Genomic DNA, 15,500 nt, shown 5'->3' with positions numbered 1-15,500 from the left:
ATTTCAAACGTACAACTGTACCCAAAATAACTTATTAACCCAAATCACTTTTTCAACTGGGTTACACTTACATTTAGCCGCCCGCACAGATAGAAGTGACTAAAAAGCAGAATGGAATGGAATGGGTGGTCAACAAGCGCCAAAGAACTTTTATGGAAAGAAATGACAGCTCCATATTGCCCCATTGCAACATCAGCGCCCAGCAGCCTCCGCCATTTTTTATTTTTGGAAGCGTGACAGCGCCAAAAGAACCTCGCACAGGCTCGCAGTGGTCAGCTGCGGTAGCGCGGGCCCCTATAATCAGCCTCTCTAAACAGTAACTCAACGGGAGAACACTCTAAATTTCGTGGATTCACATCTTTTCTGGGCTACTGCAAATCTTGATTGAAGTGGTGTAGTGCAGGGATGTAAAACAACAACCATATTGTGGAAACTAAGCAAAATTTTTCGTTTTCTTTGTTTAGTTTTTTCAAGATAAATAGCTAATGCGGCTGTCGTCCACTCCGTCAGAAGTGCGTTGCCGTGGTTTTAACCTCGGGTCCTTTGCATTTACTATTTATCTTGAAAAAACTAAAAGAAAAAAAAGAAAAATGTTGCTTAGTTTCCACAATATGGTTGTTGTTTTACATCCCTGCACTACACCACTTCAATCAAGATTTACAGTACGCCCAGAAAAGATGTGAATCCACGAAATTTAGAGTGTTCTCCCGTTGAGTTACTGTTTAGAGAGGCTGATTATAGGGGCCCGCGCTACCGCAGCTGACCACTGCGAGGCGCATTCTGTTTCCAAAAATGGCCGGAGTGTCGTCTCTTTCCTTCCATGCTCTTTGCAAGCGCATGCTTCTTCTTCTTCTACTAGTGTTTTATGGAGGTTGGCAAACACATAGACATATATAAAGGCTAGATGGCTTACCCGCGCTGCCGGTCAATGGAGAGAGACGTCGTCGCATGGTGGCCATCTTGCTACGGCACCACAGCTTTATATATATTTATGGGTTAAAAAAACGCTAACATTTTATTATTATTTTTGGCTCCAAATTACACCAAACTTAAACTGCAGCATCATCATCATGAGATGAATTCACGCACCTAGTTTCATGCAGTTTCATCCATTTTGCTAGGAGCTATGAGCATCTGTTGTTGGGTTAGTATTATCACATCAGATGATCATAACTCCTAGGGAAATGGATGAAACTGCATGAAACTTTGTGCCTGAATCCCTCTCATGGCATAGATGCTTCGGTTTAATTTTGGTGTAATTTGGAGCCCATCAAAAAAATAGTGTTTTTAGTTTTTTTTTTGTTGTTGTTGCCATATCTCGGGAACGGAATATGCTTGTAATAAACCAAACCGTTTGTAAATCCGTCAAGATTTCAGCGAGTTATGAGTATTTTTGTCTGTGCACCCTCCAACAGCTACCATAGAACGTACCAGAAAGCCTGCCGTAGCAAGATGGCAGCGCTTCAACGACGCTGGTGACTCCGCCTTAAGCCATCTAGCCTTATATATGTCTATGGGCAAACAACTTATGGTGCATCACCGCCACCTTCTGAAATGGAGTGTGGATCAGAATATCAGAATGCACATCACTTCTTCTTCCCCTTCTGCTTCCTCTTCTTCTTTTAGGTTTTATGGCGGCTGGCATCCATGTGTTGCATTACCGCCACCTACTGTATTATAAAAGCGTCACATTTCAAACTACTACAGTATGGTAATACTGTAACAAGAATGCCAGCTTCCAATTTGTCTTTTCATGTTTGGTTAGACCTTTTTCTTGAATCCATGTATGACTGTCTGTTTAGGTCTTGAGTGCTGAGGTACATAAAAAACGTTGTTTGTTTTACGTGGGTGTCTTGCCTTCAGAAACGGTGGCACAGCTGATTCAAATAACATCCCACTGTGCCACCCTGACTGACAATATATTCACAAACCATTATGGAAAACAACACTGAGTGGATTATTAATGAACGACATCAGCGATCACCTGCCTGTCTTTTCAATTCATGAATGTGATTATAGGAAGAAGTTTAATTAAGGAAATAAAATACAAGAGAAGCAGAACTGACAAATCTATAGTTACATTTAGAAATGATTTAATGATTTATAACGAATGGTGTATGTGAAGAATCTGACTTTGACAAAGGATAATATGGTTTATTTCTAGACATATCCAACACTTTATATGAGAAAAACTGTCCATTAAAACAGTATAGCAACAAGGATATTTACGCACTAGTAGGGACAGCGATATGATACACATGGAGATACTAGTAGGGACAGTGATATGATACATATGGAGACACTAGTAGGGACAGTGATATGATACATATGGAGACACTAGTAGGGACAGTGATATGAGACAGAGACACTAGTAGGGACAGTGATATGATACATATGGAGACACTAGTAGGGACAGTGATATGAGACAGAGACACTAGTAGGGACAGTGATATGATACATATGGAGACACTAGTAGGGACAGTGATATGATACATATGGAGACACTAGTAGGGACAGTGATATGATACATATGGAGACACTAGTAGGGACAGTGATATGATACATATGGAGACACTAGTAGGGACAGTGATATGATACATATGGAGACACTAGGACAGCGATATGATACATATGGAGACACTAGTAGGGACAGTGATATGGAGACATATGGAGACACTAGGACAGTGATATGATACATATGGAGACACTAGTAGGGACAGTGATATGATACATATGGAGACACTAGTAGGGACAGTGATATGAGACATATGGAGACACTAGGACAGTGATATGGATACATTTGACCTTAATTATGATCGGTAAGCTGAAATCATTCGGGAAACTGCGGGCAGCAAGTTCACCTGTTATTGCTTGGCAACTTCTGGTAGTGCACTCCTAAGGGAACTACTTTTTATTGGCGGAGACAAATAACAGACAGAAAGCATCTGTTGTCTCAAATGACTTTAAAATGTGATTATTTCTTGATGAATAGCTTTGTTTACATCTGTACAACTGTTGTATAAAAGCAATATCACACTCGAGGTCGTGCTGTTTGTACTCTAACATCGTCACGGCTGTGATTATCTTCGGCACTCAGGCTGCGTCCTCGTGCCTACGAACGAATCGTAGCCGTGACGATATCACAGTACAACAGCCCTCCCTCTCGTGTGATAGTGCTTAAAGGGACAGCTCACCCTAAAATCCAAAATTACATGTTTTTCCTCTTACATGTAGTGCTATTTATCCATCGACATCGTTTTAGTGTGAGTTGCTGAGTTTTGGAGATATCAGGCGTAGAGATTTCTGCCTTCTCTCCAATACAATGGAACTGGATGGCACTCGGCTTGTGCTGCTCAAAATGGCAAAAACATACATTTGAAAAACTCAACAGCAATGTCTCTTTCCAGAAATAATGACCCGGTTACCCAAGATAACACAGACCTAGTTGTGAGCAGTTTCATGTAGGAACTAGCTAGCATCTAGTGGGTGTAGTTCGGTCTAAAGAAAATAGTTACTACATGAAACTGCATACAACAAGGTTTGTGGATTATCTTGAATAACCGGCCATGATTTCTGGAAAGAGACATATTGCTGTTGAGTTTTTCAAATGTAGGTTTTTGTCACTTCGACCAGCACAAGCCGAGTGCCATCCAGTTCCATTGTATTTGAGAGAAGGCAGAAATCTTTAGGGTTGATATCTTCAAAACTCAGGCAACTAACACAAAAACGATCTAGGTGGAAAAATAGCACTACAGGTGAGAGGAAAAATATGTATTTTGGATTTTAGGGTGAGCTGTCCCTTTAAGTGAAGTTTGTCTTATACCCCGTCACACCATTATGGCTTCTCTCCAGTGTGAATGCATGAGGCTAGCCTGAACACTTTCTGTGAATGTGTTGTTGATGTTCTGCTAGGTCACTTGAGAGAGTGAAGCTGCCCTCACATTGGTCACAGGAGTACGGCTTCTCTCCAGTGTGAATGTGTTGATGTGATGTTAGGTGACTTGACTGACTGAACATTCTCAGACATAGTTCACACCAGTATGGCTTCTCTCCAGTGTGAATGCGTTGATGTCTTTTTAGGTTCATTGATTGACTGAAGCTCCTCCCACATTGGTCACAGGAGTACAGCTTCTCTCCAGTGTGAATGCGTTTATGTGTTTTTAGGTTCGTTGATTGACTGAAGCTCCTCCCACATTGGTCACAGGAGTACAGCTTCTCTCCAGTGTGAATGCGTTGATGTCTTTTTAGGGTAGTTAACTGACTGAAGCTCCTCCCACATTGGTCACAGGAGTATGGCTTCTCTCCAGTGTGAATGCGTTGATGTCTTTTTAGGTTCATTGATTGACTGAAGCTCCTCCCACATTGGTCACAGGAGTACAGCTTCTCTCCAGTGTGAATGCGTTGATGTGTTTTTAGGGTAGTTAACTGACTGAAGCTCCTCCCACATTGGTCACAGGAGAATGGCTTCTCTCCAGTGTGAATGCGTTGATGTGTTTTTAGGTCACCTGACAGACTGAAGCTTCTCCCACATTGGTCACAGGAGAATGGCTTCTCTCCAGTGTGAATGCGTTGATGTGTTTTTAGGTTAGTTAACCGACTGAAGCTCCTCCCACATTGGTCACAGGAGAATGGCTTCTCTCCAGTGTGAATGCGTTGATGTGTTTTTAGGCCACCTGACTGACTGAAGCTCCTCCCACATTGGTCACAGGAGAATGGCTTCTCTCCAGTGTGAATGCGTTGATGTGTTTTTAGGTCACCTGAACGACTGAAAGATGTCCCACACTGCAGAGAGCGGTTGCGTTTTGGTCTGTTGGTGTCTCTGTTTCATGGAGAAAGATATAAAGGATATAAGTCATTACTATCTCTGACAAAGTATTTTATGATATGAAAGCATATGCTAACAGACAAACATATCTTGTTGTATGTACTGTGGAACCAGTGTTTGGGGGAAACACATTACAAAAGTAACACATTACAGGTAATATATTACTTTTAGCAGTAACACAGTAATATAACGCCAATAGGATTTTGGTAATATTATACCAGTTACTGTACTATGTCAAGTAATGTGAGTTACAACTTGAAACTGAGCTGCTGTCAGCTCTTCATTAGGGTGCATTGAGTTACATTATGATGCATTCATCTACTCAGTAAAGTCAAGTATTGGGTGAAGGTAAATTATAATGTTATGACTTCACAAAAGAATATTAGAGGGAATTATGCCCTGTTTACTGTAACTTCCTACACTATAGTTCTAAGCAGCTTATAATAATTAAAACTACCAATGCCAAGACTTTATTTTTTATTTTGATCAAAGCACATATTTAAATGAAGATATAATAATTTCCTAATCAAATTGTGTTTTTTATGCAAATAACTACTATAGATGACAATAACAAAGTGAAAGGATAACATTTAGAACTGTGGACGATTTACACTGACTTTAGGGTGGTTGACATTCTTTTTCGGGACGGTGGTGTCGTTCTGCGGTTATTTGGGTGAAAGCAACGCAAAAGTAGTGCGATAAGTAACAAGTTACTCTACACAGACAATAATATTGTAAAATAACGTATTACTTTCAAAAGAAAATAACTAGTACCGTAAATTCCGGACTATAAGGCGCACCGGTCTATAAGCCGCACCTTCAAAGGTGACTATTTTTTTCTTCTATAAGCCGCACCGGTCTATAAGCCGCGGGTGTTTTGATGTTTAATTACCATATGTAAGGCTTCGTGCACAGAGGGGATTGTCGGGAAAGAGATGGCTGTTTGGGGAAGCTCCCATTTATTAACATTTCAACAAAACAAAAGTCAGGTCACTAATCCCCAGACAAAATCACACATTGTGAGATGCTTAAAAATCACCATCGGCGGGAGCTGCTGTGCAGCCAAGAACACAAGTGAAATTTGTTCTCTCGTGACCTGTGGTTCTCAACGTGATGGACGATTCACCTTTCTTGTTAACAGTCCTAGTGAGAGGCAGGTCGAACGTCAAAGGCACTTCATCCATATTTATGATCTGCTCCGGTCCGATGGAATATTCCTTGATCTTTCTTTGTGTGAATTCGCCGAAGTTTGTAATTTTCTCCTGGTAGTCGGGAGGGAGTTGCTGACACACAGTCGTCCGCGCCCTGACGGACAGTCCCTTTCGTCTCGGGTTTGTGCATGATCCTTTGCTGCTGCTGCTGTTGTTGTTCCTGTCTCGCTACTGTCTCAGACATGGCTTTCAGGCTCAATCGCCGCCATCGTCGTAACACAGCCAGTTCTCCATCTTTTGAAGCATGATGTTAGATTACAACGAGCTAGTTGTGTGGCTTAGCCTTCCAAAATGTTGCTGTTAGTTTTTTAGAATGTAATACATAGAATTGGGAATGTTACATTCAATTTCATTCAGACTGTCTTTCTGGCTCAATCGCTGCCTTTTTCCCCCCGGAGCGAGGGAGGAGGGAGGGAGGGTGTTTTACCGCAGTGGCTGAGAGAGAGTAGTGGCACAGTGCTCCAATCAGGTCGCGAGGCACATTTTTTGCAACATCATCCAATCAGGGTCTCGCTCTCATAATGTCTGTCTTGCTCTCGTTCTGCCTCATACCAACATCCATAGATTTTGGAGGTTCCCGAGTGGCCGTTTGCTGGAAAAATCCATAGATAAGACGCACCGTTATATAAGCCGCAGGGGGCAAAAAAGGCCAAAAAACGGGAAAAAAGCCGCGGCTTATAGTCCGGAATTTACGGTATGTACATTTTGAATGTAACTTGCCCAACACTGTTTGTAACATATCAGAAAATGTCACATGATAAAATAAATGGCAGGTTATTTTATTTGATCCAGACCTGGACAACAGCAGCAGCTTTGCATTGTGAAATATCTCATCATAAATGTAGGAAGAACCACGTCAACAGGCTAATGTTAGCAAAGTTAGCGAGGGAGAGAGAATACTTAGCAATCATTCAGACATACAGTACAACATCCTATAAATAGGTGAGCTAACAGATTACATTTACCAACAGATTCTAATGTTCTCACCTCTTGTGAAGAAGTCATCTTTGCCTCTTGCTCTCTTCCTCCACCAGATCTCTTCCTGCCAATCAGCTGTGACATAATCAAACAGAGACTGTTGGTAAGACAGGAAACACAATGATGATCATAACAATGCTGTGAAATCAGTGTAGTGGTGTAGAAAGTACAATATTTCCTTCTGAAATTATAAGTAGGAAGTATAAATTGATTTGTGTCCACATTCATGCCCAGGTTAATGTTAGGCCCAGAGCAGCCGCAGAGGAACCAGTCAGGAAGAGCCAGGAGGAAGCCAGCCCTATCTGACTTATTTCCTGTGTTGAAATAGACTAGGCCTACAGCCTGTGTGTTGAAATAGACTAGGCCTACAGCCTGTGTTGAAATAGACTAGGCCTACAGCCTGTGTGTTGAAATAGACTAGGCCTACAGCCTGTGTGTTGAAATAGACTAGGCCTACAGCCTGTGTTGAAATAGACTAGGCCTACAGCCTGTGTGTTGAAATAGACTAGGCCTACAGCCTGTGTGTTGAAATAGACTAGGCCTACAGCCTGTGTGTTGAAATAGACTAGGCCTACAGCCTGTGTGTTGAAATAGACTAGGCCTACAGCCTGTGTGTTGAAATAGACTAGGCCTACAGCCTGTGTGTTGAAATAGACTAGGCCTACAGCCTGTGTGTTGAAATAGACTAGGCCTACAGCCTGTGTGTTGTGTCAAAGACAAAGGAGCTAGTGGTGGACCTGAGGAGGGTCAAGGCTCCGGTGACCCCTGTTTCAATCCACGGGGTCAGTGTTGACATAGTGGAGGATTACAAGTACCTTGGAGTGTACATTGACAATAAACTAGACTGGGCTAAGAACTCTGATGCACTCTACAAGAAGGGGCAAAGCCGTCTCTACTTTCTGAGACGGCTGAGGTCCTTCAACGTCTGCCGGACCATGCTGAGGATGTTCTATGAGTCGGTAGTGGCTAGTGCCTTCCTGTATGCTATTGTGTGCTGGGGCAGCAGGCTGAAGGCAGCGGATGCCAACAGACTCAACAAACTGATCCGTAAGGCCAGGGACATTGTGGGGCTGGATCTGGGCTCTCTGACTGCGGTGTCAGAGAAGAGAATGTTGTCCAGGCTACGCTCCATCATGAACAATGACTCGCACCCACTCCACGGCGTGCTAGTCAAACACAGGAGTACGTTCAGTGAGAGACTGATTCCACCTAGATGCAATACGGAGAGGCACAGGAAATCATTCCTGCCTGTGGCCATTGGTCTATTTAATGCCTCTCTTAAAAGAGCACATCGGAGACGCTCAGTCTCCCTGAGACTGAGCCAGCCGATAGGTTAACTGTGCCTGGCTGAGCCACATGTAACGTATAGGGCAAGCAGACTTAATATAAGTCCAGGGTGCAATAATGATAATTGACACGGAATGTATACCGTAAATTCCGGACTATAAGACGCACCGGTCTATAAGCCGCACCTTCAAAGGAGACTATTTTTTTCTTCTATAAGCCGCACCGGTCTATAAGCCGCGGGTGTTTTGATGTTTAATTACCATATGTAAGGCTTCGTGCACAGAGGGGATTGTCGGGAAAGAGATGGCTGTTTGGGGAAGCTCCCATTTATTAACATTTCAACAAAACAAAAGTCAGGTCACTAATCCCCAGACAAAATCACACATTGTGGTATTTTTTGTTTTTTTTACAGTGCACACAGTGTCCGCGGTGTGGTGAAAAGAGGGCAAGAGAGGAAATTAAAACAGAAGTGGATTTATAGTTAGAAAGAGTGCTAAAGAAGAGAGAATTCCGTTTTTTATTTTTTTATTTTAGTTACTCACAGTACTATTGACCAGTCCAACTCAAAAGATATTCGGCAGTTTCACTTTGAGCTCTTGTTCCGCCGCTGTCCAGCAATGGTTATGACGAGTCTCGCTGGGTACAGTACGCCAAAGCGATATCCATTGACTCGATGATGCTGTTGTATGTTGCGCGTTTCTGTTGCACCAACGCGGAGAGGTCCTGCCGGACGAAAAAGCGCGTACCCTCCCAGGTGAGGGGCTTCTTCCCCGCAGCCTGGAGGATGAGTTGACGGTCGGGCCAGCGGAGTAGGCAGATGAAGATGGCCCTCGGTGGCAGGCCGGGGTCTGGACGTGGCCGAGGCGCCCGGTGTGCCCTGTCCACCTCTGGTGGTTTCTCGCCTTCCTTCAGGTCCAGGATGTAACACAGGATTTTGCCACGAAAGCGTCCATGTCACCAATCTCAGCTCCCTCTTTTACATTGATCAGGCGAATGTTATTTCTTTTACTCCTGCTGATTAAGTCATCAACCTGCGTGTGCAGCGTTTCGATGTTTTTGCATTTTATCCACTTTCGGACTCACTGTGTTGTTTTTGTCCTCCAGTGCGCTGATGCGCTTTTTTTAGAAACTCTGTTCACGGTTGCATTATTTTCTTTAGTGAGTGAGTGGATGGACTTCTGCACGTTTTCAAACTTGTTTTCAAGCTGCTCAAACCTCTGAGCGATGTCGGACTTAATCGATAGTGTTTCACGGAGTAAAAGTTTAGCCCAAGCCGTGAATCTCCAGCCTCCAGCAGGTGAGTCATTTCCTCATTCATGGCGGTGATTGCTTCTTTCTTTCTTTCGTCTTTTTCTTTCTGCTTACCTGTGTTGTGTTATGTTATGTTATGTTATGTTATGTTGTTAAAAGAGGGCAAGAGAGGAAATTAAAACAGAAGTGGATTTATAGTTAGAAAGAGTGCTAAAAAAGAGAGATTTTTTTTTTTTTTGGGAAAAAATCCATAGATAAGACGCACCGTTATATAAGCCGCAGGGGCCAAAAAAGGCCAAAAAACGGGAAAAAAGCCGCGGCTTATAGTCCGGAATTTACGGTACTTACTCTACATATTTTGTATTTTGCTACTTAGACATTCTACTTATTTTTTGCTTCTATCGCATTTACTAGTTATTCTATGCTATGTTGTGTTTTTCTGCTTATTTGCTTAAAGGCCGGCTTTACCGTGGGGAATATGAATATATATTAATTCTTAAAAAATCTTAAATTTCGAATCCGTTGAAATTTTTGAAATTGCTTGTTCACAGCCAGAGAAAAAAATAAATGAAAAAAAAAAAAAAAAAAAAAATTGGGCCAGGTGACGCGTTTCGCGTCGAAACGCGTCACCTGGCCCTTTTTTTTTTTTTTTTTTTTCCCCTCTGGCTGTGAACAAGCAATTTCAAAAATTTCAACGGATTCGAAATTTAAGATTTTTTAAGAATTAATATATATTCATATTCCCCACGGTAAAGCCGGCCTTTAATATTGCATTTACTACTGTTTATTTTATGCCATGTGTGTTCTGTGAGCGAGCTACTGTAACTTGTCCCAATTTCCCCCCGGGGATCATTAAAGTCTTTCTGATTCTGATTGCAGCCAGTGAATCATCACTGGCCTCACGATTCGATTACGATTATCGATGCATCTCGATGCATCTTAAATCGATCCATCACTTTTTTCCGCAATACATGATTTATTTTTTCTCACTTTCTTTTTTCTCACTGTGTGGCTACTTTTAAAATAAAAGTGCATTTGGAATTGCATTGTATTATGATCCACAATTAAAATAAACAACTGCATGTACTTCCATTATATTTTATTTGATTATATATATATATATATACGGTATATATATTTTTTTAACACATTGAGTGCCAGCGACGCCATGTGGCGTCATTAGAAATTTACCGTAGGCTGCCAGCGACGCCAAATGGCGTCAGTAACTCCAAATTGTTTTTTTGACGGGGGGGGGGGGGGGGGGGGGGTGTCGATCTAAGCTTCTTACATATCCTCTTACAATATTGTAGCTATTGGAGGTCTACAAACCCATTAGGTGGCGACAGCACTCTCCTGATAAGAGAAAGTGGAGCCAAACACACAGAAGAAGTCGCTGGGGAAAAAGGAAATCGCATCGCATCCGTCCGTATGCATCGACATGCATGAAGCCAAACGCCAGCTGTGCCCGCAGCAGCTGCATCCGCTGTCACAACTGAGCACCTCCGTGTCCGCTGCGACAGCACATACGCATAATCAGCCTTATTATTCTCAACTGGAAGCATGAGAGCCCGTGACAAACACACGCGGAACCAAAAAGCTGGATGTCGCGCACCCTTTACTGTGTGTGCACAGCAAACTCAGCAGAGAGCCAACAGACACACCCAGGAGGAGGCGTGTGCAGTTGAGGGGGGAGGGGGGCACGCAGAGCACGCAGAGCAGCATACACTTCACCCAGACAGACCCAGACATCAGAAAATTAGCTTCAGAGTCAGTGATGTGCTTGAAATGTTTAATTTCACAAAAGGCTCATTATCTCAGCTCGTAGAAAAAAAGGGCTGTTTTTGGTTCAATCAAGCTATCTTCTCCGGCTCATAACTAAAGAACGGAAAATGGGATCAATAAACTTTTTTTTGCAGGTGATAGAAGAGAGTCTCATCGTTATTTGTGCGTGTTCAGTGTTTACATAGTAATTATTAAAGAAATTATATGACTGTTTTAAAATGCATTGCGGCCTATGTGGCACAGCAAGCAACCTTTTGCCCAAGGGCCGTGGCACTCAAAGTGTTAACACATTCACTGCCAACAACGTGTAAACACGTTTTCAGAATCCAGCTGTTGACTGCCAACAACGTGTAAACACGTCCTTGGCATCGATTTTTTTTTTTTAACGGGGGGTTGTGCATCTAACCCTTTTACATATCTTATATAAGTATTGGACGTGTACAACCCATTCCACCGACCCACTAAGTGGCGACAAGGAAGTAGGAAGGCAAGCAAAAAGCAGTGTGATCCATTTCCATTCTCATGAAAATGGATTGGCGGAGGCGCTTTCGTTTTCGCGTTGATTGCTGGCGGTGCGGGATTGCAAACTTGCATCGTGGATTGCGGATGGAGCACACTTTGAGGCACGCAGCGTAAATATGACCAGAGTCGCAGGGGCTTCATCGGAGCTCTCGGCCAGGGCTCCGGGAGGCGGGCGAGTCCAGCCGGGCTTCCTCGGGGAGCGGCCACGCAGACAGGCACAGCCAGGCACAGCGGCAGCGGGGCAGTGAGGCTGGTGACAAGCAGCAGGCCATTTTGCCTTGCAAAATAGCACCAAATTGGAAACAGCCATAAAAGGCTTTTAGAATGGGATTTTCAACCCATTCTTTTTTGTTTCTTTTTCGCTCTAATTTAGAGTAATTTAATTTCTATTCAGAAATTTATTTGAGAGGTCGAGAGTATGAGAAAGTGAATTTGCACAGGTAGGAAAGTGCTTGTTACACGGCGCTGCAGCCAAGAAGAACGCCCACGGAGGGAGGAGTTGAAGCAACTCTCCCTCTCGCTCTCTCCCTCTCTCTCTCTCTCTCTCCCTCCCTCCCTCCCTCTCTCTCTCTCCCTCTCCCCCTCTCACTAGGATTAAACCTAGTGCGTCTCCCTCCCTCTCGGGAGGGAGAGAGAGAGAGAGGGAGGGAGAGCGAGAGGGAGAGAGAGAGAGAGAGGGAGGGAGAGCGAGAGGGAGGGAGAGAGAGAGAGAGAGCGAGAGGGGGAGGGAGAGAGAGAGAGAGAGAGCCAAAAATGAATGGTTAAAGTGACTGTTCTATCCAATTTCACAAAAAGCCGTTTATCTCTGAATATTTTTTCTGACGCTAAAACCATGCTGTATTCAACTGCTAATGCTTACATAACTACTAACTCTACAAACTAACTCTTTTAGACAGAGAAAGTACACATTCTATTAGTACTTTTGAGATATTGTATGTTCACAAAGTCCAAGCTGAAACGAATCCTCGGCTCTTGTAAAATGAGCCAGAATCCTCAAAAAACGGCTTGGCAGAAGCTACCTACAGCAAAAAAAAACGGCTGGCAGTCAATGTGTTAATAATCGATTTTTGACATTTGTGAATCGATGCAGAATCGTGCACGTCCGCATCGCGATGCATCTTATAATCGATTATTTTTGACACCCCTAGTTGAAATAGACTAGGCCTAAAGCCTGTGTTGAAATAGACTAGGCCTACAGCCTGTATGCTGAAATAGACTAGGCCTGTAACAGCCTGTGTGTTGAAATAGACTAGGCCTAAAGCCTGTGTTGAAATAGACTAGGCCTACAGCCTGTATGCTGAAATAGACTAGGCCTGTAACAGCCTGTGTGTTGAAATAGACTAGGCCTGCAGCCTGTGTGTTGAAATAGACTAGGCCTACAGCCTGTGTGTTGAAATAGACTAGGCCGACAGCCTGTGTGTTGAAATAGACTAGGCCTACAGCCTGTGTGTTGAAATAGACTAGGCCTACAGCCTGTGTGTTGAAATAGACTAGGCCGACAGCCTGTGTGTTGAAATAGACTAGGCCTACAGCCTAGTTAACACATTGACTGCCAGCCGTTTTTTTTTTGCTGTAGGTAGCTTCTGCCAGGCCGTTTTTTGAGGATTCTGGCTCATTTTAAAAGAGCCGAGGATTCTTTTCTGCTTGGAGTTTGTGAACACAAAGTTCAGAAAAGTACTAATAGAATGTGTGCTTTCTCTGTCTAAAAGAGTTAGTTTGTAGAGTTAGTAGTTATGTAGATATTAGCCGTTGAGTACAGCATGGTTTCAGCTGTCTGAGAGTGAAAGCTGAGATAATCGCAGTTTTGTGAAATTCAATCAAACAGGCAGAACAGTCACTTTAACCATTTATTTTTGGCATCAGTGAGAGATCAGACATCCAAACAATATAGTTCCGAACGCCCTCTCCTTCAACTCCTCCCTCCATGGGCGTGTCTAGTGGCTTTCAGCCTGCGTTTGTCACAAGCGAGTGCTCTGCTGCTGCTGCAGCGAGTTCGAGCAGCCTCCCTCCCTGGCAGCGAGTTCGAGCAGCCTCCCTCCCTGGCAGCGAGTGTGGATAGGTCTCACTCGTCTCTTGGGTTTGAGAGCCCCGATGAAGCCCCGTGCGACTCTAGGCTTATGCAAATTTGCAATCCCCCGTGTGCTGCTGCTGGCGCGGCCCGAGAGCGGCGAGTCTGGTGACTGATGACTGTAAAATCGGCAAGCCATTTCCTTGAGAATGGAGGAAGCAGCCGCGGGAGGCGGCTGCTTTTGGTTGACTTTCTCTCTGTCGGGAGGGCACCGTCGCCACCTAGCTGGTCGGTAAAATAGTAGGCAGTAATGGCAGTGAACCGCTGGATTTTTTTTGACGTATTCATACGTCAGTGGCAGTCAACGTGTTAATAATCGATTTTTGACATTTGTGAATCGATGCAGAATCGTGCACGTCCGCATCGCGATGCATCTTATAATCGATTATTTTTGACACCCCTAGTTGAAATAGACTAGGCCTACAGCCTGTGTTGAAATAGACTAGGCCTACAGCCTGTATGCTGAAATAGACTAGGCCTGTAACAGCCTGTGTGTTGAAATAGACTAGGCCTGCAGCCTGTGTGTTGAAATAGACTAGGCCTACAGCCTGTGTGTTGAAATAGACTAGGCCGACAGCCTGTGTGTTGAAATAGACTAGGCCTACAGCCTGTGTGTTGAAATAGACTAGGCCTACAGCCTGTGTGTTGAAATAGACTAGGCCGACAGCCTGTGTGTTGAAATAGACTAGGCCGACAGCCTGTGTGTTGAAATAGACTAGGCCTACAGCCTGTGTGTTGAAATAGACTAGGCCTACAGCCTGTGTGTTGAAATAGACTAGGCCTACAGCCTGTGTGTTGAAATAGACTAGGCCTACAGCCTGTGTGTTGAAATAGACTAGGCCTACAGCCTAGTAAGAGGGAGGGGGGGTTGGTATTCGCAAAGAAGAATAAGAAAATATTCCTAGAACTAGGGTTATGCTCGTAACCTCCGTTACTCACTCAGTCCAGGAATTGGCACAGTTCAAGTTTCCACGAGCAGTCCGGGAGTTTGGCACAGTTCCAAGATGTGCGCGGACGGTCCGCAGGTGGCTATATGATACAGGCGAGAGGAAAGGCTTGCTTCTTGGTTTACATTAGAGGCCTTGCTTCTGGTAGCTGCTTGGTCAGCACGAAATCCAACGTTGCCAGAGGAAGTTTGAGCATCCACAGGTGGCTCAAACCGCTATCTGGTGTGTCCGACTGTCCGTGATGATCCTCTGTAGGCAGGCGTAACAGCAGCAGCGTATGTCTGCTGGGTTAACAGAGCGCTCCACGCTGATAGACGTCTTTAGCTAGCTTAGCCAACTAGCTTGCTAACAGTGCATTGACTGGGGAATAACTCTCAGTAACTTCTAGCCGAAGTCTACTATATATCCGCCAGTCTCACTTACAGTTTACACTCCCGATTAGTAGGTCACTAAACTGGTCAACGATAAGACTGTAGGAGGAAAAACGTGCGTTACGTTTTCTAAAAGTTTCTTAGATATTTGGCTGCTAGCAATTCACCATCATCTCATGTTGTTTTCTTTTTCCCTCTCTCCCGATCACTTCCTCCTTCCGTTCCACTGAACCATCACCCTCGCTCCGGATTGGCCAT

At 43.9% G+C, this 15,500-nt stretch overlaps 2 protein-coding genes across 2 annotated transcripts in view; both read right to left on the bottom strand.

Annotated features, from left to right (window-relative positions):
• Positions 1–3,066, bottom strand: part of LOC310799048 (uncharacterized protein) — a gene marked incomplete at both ends in the record, with an annotated part of 20,121 nt that extends 17,055 nt beyond the window's left edge. The window contains one exon of the mRNA XM_083661616.1: positions 3,038–3,066. Within this exon, the coding sequence (XP_083517742.1) occupies positions 3,038–3,066 (29 nt within the window). The remainder of the gene's footprint in view (positions 1–3,037) is intronic.
• On the bottom strand, positions 2,225–15,500 carry LOC310799047 (uncharacterized protein; the record flags this gene model as incomplete). The annotated part of the gene is made up of 2 exons (XM_083661615.1): positions 2,225–4,819; positions 15,481–15,500. The coding sequence occupies 2 exons, from the start codon at positions 15,498–15,500 to the stop codon at positions 3,868–3,870; spliced, it is 972 nt and encodes a 323-aa protein (XP_083517741.1). The 3' UTR covers positions 2,225–3,867.

The sequence above is a fragment of the Poromitra crassiceps genome (genome assembly GCF_964638095.1).
Source record: "Poromitra crassiceps genome assembly, chromosome: 27".
NCBI lineage: Eukaryota > Metazoa > Chordata > Actinopteri > Beryciformes > Melamphaidae > Poromitra > Poromitra crassiceps.
Note: the sequence above shows the minus strand (reverse complement) of the source record. Positions and strands in the feature narration are given on the sequence as shown.